The 8,290-nt window shown below is 59.2% G+C and overlaps 1 protein-coding gene across 1 annotated transcript in view; it reads left to right on the top strand.

The window, feature by feature from the left end:
* Window positions 1–8,290, top strand: part of MTRR (5-methyltetrahydrofolate-homocysteine methyltransferase reductase) — a 27,050-nt gene that overhangs the window by 251 nt on the left and 18,509 nt on the right. The window contains 5 exon segments of the mRNA XM_018573987.1: window positions 1,762–1,918; window positions 4,442–4,595; window positions 4,953–5,070; window positions 7,017–7,354; window positions 7,541–7,659. Of these exon segments, the coding sequence (XP_018429489.1) occupies window positions 1,775–1,918; window positions 4,442–4,595; window positions 4,953–5,070; window positions 7,017–7,354; window positions 7,541–7,659 (873 nt within the window). The 5' untranslated portion in view covers window positions 1,762–1,774.

The raw sequence follows: 8,290 nt of genomic DNA, 5'->3' as shown, positions 1-8,290 counted from the left end.
TGTGTCTCTTTATGACCAGAAGAGGTACTGGCAACCGGCTGGAGTACCCCCCCCCCTCCCCCGTAGGCGAGAAATTGTTTCCCAATCTGTCAAAAAACACCCAAATCTGGTGACCGACGTGAACCGGTGCCGCGTTCACGTTGCGTCTTCTTTCCGCGTATGTCACCCGTCCCCATTGATTTAAGCGGGTTCCTGTACTCGCGACAAACGCAGAAAAGAATCCCGTGTATCTGTCCCGGGTTTTTTTCCTCGCGCGTTTGTAAAACGATTTCACCGGGCCGCTTTTTGGGTGCCATTAGCCGACTAAAGCGCCGCGAGCACGTTTCGCTCTCGTGTGCGCTTTGTGAACGCGTGCATTTTTACGTGTGTTTGACGCACGGTCCCAAAACATCTAGGCGTGAATGGGCACTTGGGGGTCACCATACATGTAACAATCTGCCCATTGGTGGTGTCACAAGGGTGGTGCAGGGGGTGAGCGGCACGCACCCGGGTGCCACCATTGGGGGGGTGACGCCAAAATGACTGACAGTCATTTTGGTGTCACCCCCCCTCTAAAAAGTCGGACACTTGGTCACGGTTTGAGAGAGCCCGGCGGTGTCAGGAGAGAGGAGGGGACCCGTCGGCATACCTCATCCCGCCGGGTGAACGTCCCCCTCCTCTCTCTGCCGGCGTCCATCACCAAGATGATCGCCGGCAGGCGTCAATAAGACGACCCGACATGTGCGATGCCGTCACGGTGGGGTGTCGCCCGGTCTCCGCTCCTCCCGGTGTCACCCTGCTGCCAATACAATCCATGTGATAGGAGGACCTACCTTACCCATCGGATCAGGCCGTCCCTCGTACTACGTACTCGTTGGTAAATCTAATGCCGATTGTGCAATCGGACTGTAACGTGTGCGCCGAGATGAAAGCTGACAATACACGGTGCAATCTGATTGTACAATCTCCTTCTAGATCTGCCATTATCTATGTGGAGACGGTCTGGTCTGAATGGATTGTTTTAGGTTTGTCTTTGTATTACCCATCTCTGGTAAAGGCGATTGTACAATCAGATTGATTGGGAAGCTTTAGTAAACGAGACCAATTCTCGGGAAAGTCTCTGCTCGGGGGTTGGAGGCAAATTCCTTCACACCAATGGGGATTGATTCAACTTCCAGCTGACCATACACGTTCCATCGTGATTGTACAATCTGCTTCAGATCTAGTAACCACAATGTAAAGCCAACCCAGCCACACACGTTACAATCTGTACAATCTCTTACCGGTCCAGTCCGTAGCCTGTTCTTCTTCCAGGACGGCTGTCTGAGAGATGATTGGCTGCCCGAAGCCAAAAAAGGATTAAGTCTGCCCCCCCGTCACCCCCTCCCCCCATTGAGGTTTGTGTTGTATGGTACCCATTTTAGATTGGGGTATCCCATCTGGGTGTCTGAGGGGTTCCCTATTCCTAAGCCACAAGATCCCATCCCCCCAGCAAGGTTTGGGGGCGACTTATGTCCTACTTGGGGGTTGGGTCGGGTAGATTGTACAATCGGATTGTATAGTATGTGGTCAGCTTTTACAATACTGTCCTTGCCATTGACCAGATGCACTAGAACACATATACGGTGCCTTGGTGGCCCATTCGTTGCGGTGCCTTGGCGGCCCATTCATAACGAACGAACGGCCCTAACGCATCGCTCGTTGACGCATTTGAATGTTTTCGTGTGTGTGTCCCCTCCCCAGGGGCCCTAAAGCTTCTTATATTTCCTTTGTCCCGCACAGGTGGAGCTCGGCCATGTGCGGCGCACGCAAGAAGAGGTTCCTGCTGCTCTACGGGACGCAGAAGGGGCAATCCAAAGCCATCGCCGAGGAAATTGGCCAGCAGGCAGATCGCCACGGCTACGTTGCCGACATTTTCTCCTTACAGGATTTGGACGAGGTGAGCCGCCATCAGTCCTGGCGCAGCGCGGGGCCCCTAGAGTCCTGGCGCAGCGCGGGGCCCGTAGAGTCCTGGCGCAGCGCGGTGCCCGTAGAGTCCTGGCGCAGCGCGGTGCCCGTAGAGTCCTGGCGCAGCGCGGTGCCCGTAGAGTCCTGGCGCAGCGCGGTGCCCGTAGAGTCCTGGCGCAGCGCGGTGCCCGTAGAGTCCTGGCGCAGCGCGGTGCCCGTAGAGTCCTGGCGCAGCGCGGTGCCCGTAGAGTCCTGGCGCAGCGCGGTGCCCGTAGAGTCCTGGCGCAGCGCGGTGCCCGTAGAGTCCTGGCGCAGCGCGGTGCCCGTAGAGTCCTGGCGCAGCGCGGTGCCCGTAGAGTCCTGGCGCAGCGCGGTGCCCGTAGAGTCCTGGCGCAGCGCGGTGCCCGTAGAGTCCTGGCGCAGCGCGGTGCCCGTAGAGTCCTGGCGCAGCGCGGTGCCCGTAGAGTCCTGGCGCAGCGCGGTGCCCGTAGAGTCCTGGCGCAGCGCGGTGCCCGTAGAGTCCTGGCGCAGCGCGGTGCCCGTAGAGTCCTGGCGCAGCGCGGTGCCCGTAGAGTCCTGGCGCAGCGCGGTGCCCGTAGAGTCCTGGCGCAGCGCGGTGCCCGTAGAGTCCTGGCGCAGCGCGGTGCCCGTAGAGTCCTGGCGCAGCGCGGTGCCCGTAGAGTCCTGGCGCAGCGCGGTGCCCGTAGAGTCCTGGCGCAGCGCGGTGCCCGTAGAGTCCTGGCGCAGCGCGGTGCCCGTAGAGTCCTGGCGCAGCGCGGTGCCCGTAGAGTCCTGGCGCAGCGCGGTGCCCGTAGAGTCCTGGCGCAGCGCGGTGCCCGTAGAGTCCTGGCGCAGCGCGGTGCCCGTAGAGTCCTGGCGCAGCGCGGTGCCCGTAGAGTCCTGGCGCAGCGCGGTGCCCGTAGAGTCCTGGCGCAGCGCGGTGCCCGTAGAGTCCTGGCGCAGCGCGGTGCCCGTAGAGTCCTGGCGCAGCGCGGTGCCCGTAGAGTCCTGGCGCAGCGCGGTGCCCGTAGAGTCCTGGCGCAGCGCGGTGCCCGTAGAGTCCTGGCGCAGCGCGGTGCCCGTAGAGTCCTGGCGCAGCGCGGTGCCCGTAGAGTCCTGGCGCAGCGCGGTGCCCGTAGAGTCCTGGCGCAGCGCGGTGCCCGTAGAGTCCTGGCGCAGCGCGGTGCCCGTAGAGTCCTGGCGCAGCGCGGTGCCCGTAGAGTCCTGGCGCAGCGCGGTGCCCGTAGAGTCCTGGCGCAGCGCGGTGCCCGTAGAGTCCTGGCGCAGCGCGGTGCCCGTAGAGTCCTGGCGCAGCGCGGTGCCCGTAGAGTCCTGGCGCAGCGCGGTGCCCGTAGAGTCCTGGCGCAGCGCGGTGCCCGTAGAGTCCTGGCGCAGCGCGGTGCCCGTAGAGTCCTGGCGCAGCGCGGTGCCCGTAGAGTCCTGGCGCAGCGCGGTGCCCGTAGAGTCCTGGCGCAGCGCGGTGCCCGTAGAGTCCTGGCGCAGCGCGGTGCCCGTAGAGTCCTGGCGCAGCGCGGTGCCCGTAGAGTCCTGGCGCAGCGCGGTGCCCGTAGAGTCCTGGCGCAGCGCGGTGCCCGTAGAGTCCTGGCGCAGCGCGGTGCCCGTAGAGTCCTGGCGCAGCGCGGTGCCCGTAGAGTCCTGGCGCAGCGCGGTGCCCGTAGAGTCCTGGCGCAGCGCGGTGCCCGTAGAGTCCTGGCGCAGCGCGGTGCCCGTAGAGTCCTGGCGCAGCGCGGTGCCCGTAGAGTCCTGGCGCAGCGCGGTGCCCGTAGAGTCCTGGCGCAGCGCGGTGCCCGTAGAGTCCTGGCGCAGCGCGGTGCCCGTAGAGTCCTGGCGCAGCGCGGTGCCCGTAGAGTCCTGGCGCAGCGCGGTGCCCGTAGAGTCCTGGCGCAGCGCGGTGCCCGTAGAGTCCTGGCGCAGCGCGGTGCCCGTAGAGTCCTGGCGCAGCGCGGTGCCCGTAGAGTCCTGGCGCAGCGCGGTGCCCGTAGAGTCCTGGCGCAGCGCGGTGCCCGTAGAGTCCTGGCGCAGCGCGGTGCCCGTAGAGTCCTGGCACAGCGCGGGGCCCGTAGAGTCCTGGCATAGAGGGACCCGGAGCTCCTGATGTGGCCATCTCTGTCTCACTAAGGGGCCCGTACAGCCCGCGCACGGAGGGTTCCGGAGCTCCTATGGGCAGATTTACCTGAGAGCTCGCGATATACTGAACTCTGTACCGGGACAGAGCCGGGCACCTCGGCAGCAGCGGGGATTTGGGCTCGGATCTGATTGCTGAACTCCAGACACAATGCACCAGTCCGGACCTGGACAGCGTGTGGCCGGCTTAACTAGAATGAGACTACAAAAAGATATTAAGAAGCAGCTTAGAGCTGGTGGGACTTGTAGTTCCTTATCTGTTGTACTGCCAGGAGAGGTGCTGGGATTTGTAGTCTCATATTGGCTGGCTGTGTGGGGAGAGCGATCTACATAGATTTTATTGCACATGTGTTCCATGTTTGTGTTTCAGTTTAATCTGGAGGAGGAGCGGGATCCTGTGATCATCGTCATCTCCACCACGGGGACCGGAGAGCCCCCGGAGCCCGCAACCAAATTTGTGCGGGGGATTCAGAGCAAAGCGCTCCCGGCGGACCACTTGGCGCACCTGCGATACGGATTATTGGGTGCGTGTCACACACACGGGACATCTGACTGCATACCAACCCCCATAGGTCCCGTCTAATTTCTGTGTTCCTGACCATCCAGTCCCCAGATTTACACAGGTCTGCAATGCAGAACAGCCCACTTGCAGGGCAGGATATTTTTTTTTCTCCTTACGTGAGGACTGCTGCACACCTAAATGCAGGGGTACCCCTAGACTTATCACTACCTGAGACAGGAAGGGGGGAGGTGGTGGGTGTACGTTACTAAGGCGGGCAGGTAGATCACTTTTATGTGCATTTCCTATTCTTATACAATTCCTTTGTTGATAATTTTCTGATTTGTGACGCGACATTTTCCTCGTTCTGATGCTCCTCCAGCCCTCGGCGACACTGAATTTACCTTCTTCTGCAACGGCGGAAAGATTGTGGACCGCAGGTTCCAGGAACTGGGCGCCAAACGTTTCTATGACACGGGCTACGCGGACGATTCTATAGGGTAAGCGACACCAGCTGACTAATGCTACGGGAGCGTTGTCATCCTAGGGCAGGAAGTGCTTTAATGGCGGGATCACCGCCACATCTAAGATGGGGATCAGGGCGAGGGGTGTTCAGGCAGAGGCCATCCACAGACAGAAGGAGGAGACTGGAATGGTGAACAACGACCACTATAGTAACATCCTTCCAGGCTGAAATAAGACGCATGTCTCTAAACATCCACCCTTCACATGTTCCTGCAACAACCCCCCCGTGACCGGTCTTTATTACAAGAGGGGGCGGAGACGAGACCAGTCACCCTGCACAAGGAGAGAGAACAGCAGTGAGCGGTCCTTATTACAAGAGGGGGCGGAAACAAGACCAGTCACCCTGCACGAGTAGAGAGAGCAGCAGTGAGCGGTCCTTATTACAAGAGGGGGCGGAAACAAGACCAGTCACCCTGCACGAGTAGAGAGAGCAGCAGTGAGCGGTCCTTATTACAAGAGGGGGCGGAAACAAGACCAGTCACCCTGCACGAGTAGAGAGAGCAGCAGTGAGCGGTCCTTATTACAAGAGGGGGCGGAGACAAGACCAGTCACCTTGCACAAGTAGAGAGAACAGTGAGCGGTCCTTATTACAAGAGGGGGCGGAAACAAGACCAGTCACTCTGCACAAGTAGAGAGAACAGCAGTGAGCGGTCCTTATTACAAGAGGGGGCGGAGACGAGACCAGCCACCCTGCACAAGTAGAGAGAACAGCAGTGAGCGGTCCTTATTACAAGAGGGGGCGGAGACGAGACCAGTCACTCTGCACAAGTAGAGAGAACAGCAGTGAGCAGTCCTTATTACAAGAGGGGGCGGAGACAAGACCAGTCACCCTGCACAAGTAGAGAGAACAGCAGTGAGCGGTCCTTATTACAAGAGGGGGCGGAGACAAGACCTGTCACCTTGCACAAGTAGAGAGAACAGCAGTGAGCGGTCCTTATTACAAGAGGGGGCGGAGACGAGACCAGCCACCTTGCACAAGTAGAGAGAACAGCAGTGAGCGGTCCTTATTACAAGAGGGGGCGGAGACGAGACCAGTCACCCTGCACAAGTAGAGAGAACAGCAGTGAGCGGTCCTTATTACAGGAGGGGGCGGAGACTAGACCAGTCACCCTGCACAAGTAGAGAGAACAGCAGTGACCGGTCTTTATTACAGGAGGGGGCGGAGACTAGACCAGTCACCCTGCACAAGTAGAGAGAACAGCAGTGAGCGGTCCTTATTACAAGAGGGGGTGGAGACAAGACCAGTCACCCTGCACAAGGAGAGAGTAGCAGTGACCGGTCTTTATTACAGGAAGCTCCAAGTCTCACACTGGATGACTGCACAGATCTGGAAGAAATACACAAAGCTCACCAGGGAGAAGTCACATGACTCTGGTATGGGGACGATGTTTCCTCATCCCAGAGTTTACCTTTTAAAGGTCAGGGCTTTTCCCCATAGTTCTCCTTAGGGTAACGGGAGGACACAAACTAGCGTCATCCGTTACCCTAAGCTCAGTATACCGCGAGCTACAGCTCCCTATATACTGAGACGCCGCACCTGGAGCGGATCCCGACTTAGATGTCTGGATCCGCCCAGCTGCGTGAGTGACAGCTGGCTCTGCCTATCTAGAGGCAGAGCCAGCTGTACCCGCCCCCTCCCCCGTCCGTTCCGCCAGTCAGCGCTGGCGGATCGGAGGGGAGGGGGGAATACAGCCCCTCCCCCGGCAGAGAGCCCTGACAGGATCGAGAGGTGAGCGAACGCCGGTATGTGTTCGCTCACCTCCCGATCTACTGAGCCGACCTGTGACAGTCTCATTGTCACAGGTCGGCTTAGAACTATGAGGTGAGTGGAAATCACTCATGTCATAGTTCTCCTTTAATGAATATAACATGCGGTACTAGTTGTGGTTTGGGTAACATTCGGCTGCCATATTGTTTTCAGCCTGGAGCTGGTGGTGGACCCGTGGATCGAAGGACTTTGGGCCGCACTGAAGAGAGAATTCATGAACAGGACGGACGATCCGGAGAAGGACATCAGGACGACGGCCGGCGATCAGAAAGTGCAAAATGTCCCAGGAAATCTGGACCAGCAGGTGAAAGCCATCAACCTGAACGTCTCGCCGACTCCGAGCATTGCCTTGCCGAAGGTCGACGCGCCTACAGAGGGTGCGCCATCGCTGGCCCGCTCCGTGCCGCCTCTCTGCCAGTCCAGCCTCACCGTGCCCAGTCTGCCCTTCCCGTACATGGATGTCCAAATCCCAGACTGTGACGGAGAGGTGAGTCCTCGTTACCGGGTGTCACTTGGTGATCGGTGCTTTCAGATTTTGGTGTTTTCATGGGGGCTGCCCCCGGCACTGCAAGGGGTTAACTGCTCCTCGGGGGGGTGTAAGGGACTGGCAAGGGAGTGTGCCCAGCGGTCTGAGAACTCGCCACTGATTGCGTCCTATGTCCTCTGATCGCAGGAAGCCGACCCCGCCTCTCTTTATCCCGGAGAAACCGTTGTCGGGGTTCCGATCGCCCAGGCGACGCGTCTGACCACCGAGGAGGCTGAGAAGACGGCTCTGATGCTGGAGCTGGACGTGGCGGTAAGTTTATTATCCATTCTGCTGCAAAAGTGATCAGTTCTGATCGATAGAGATCAATTCCAGGCTATAGTGCCGGGTCACAATCCGTGTCTGTGTTATACTGCTCCATTTGTCACCACTACACGGGTTCTCCTCTCGCTGTGCATGTCTGGGGGTCAAGTGCCTGTCTGGGGACCCTGTGCATGTCTGAGGGTCAAGTGCCTGTCTGGGGACCCTCTGCCTATAAAGGGATCTAGTGCCTATCTGGGGACCCTGTGCCTATAAAGGGATCTAGTGCCTATCTGGGGACCCTGTGCCTATAAAGGGATCTAGTGCCTATCTGGGGACCCTGTGCCTATAAAGGGATCTAGTGCCTATCTGGGGACCCTGTGCCTATAAAGGGATCTAGTGCCTATCTGGGGACCCTGTGCCTATAAAGGGATCTAGTGCCTATCTGGGGACCCTGTGCCTATAAAGGGATCTAGTGCCTATCTGGGGACCCTGTGCCTATAAAGGGATCTAGTGCCTATCTGGGGACCCTGTGCCTATAAAGGGATCTAGTGCCTATCTGGGGACCCTGTGCCTATAAAGGGATCTAGTGCCTATCTGGGGACCCTGTGCCTATAAAGGGATCTAGTGCCTATCTGGGGAC

Source organism: Nanorana parkeri, unplaced genomic scaffold, assembly GCF_000935625.1.
Source record: "Nanorana parkeri isolate BGI_ZX_2015 unplaced genomic scaffold, ASM93562v1 scaffold2660, whole genome shotgun sequence".
Classification (NCBI taxonomy): Eukaryota; Metazoa; Chordata; class Amphibia; order Anura; family Dicroglossidae; genus Nanorana; species Nanorana parkeri.
Note: the sequence above shows the minus strand (reverse complement) of the source record. Positions and strands in the feature narration are given on the sequence as shown.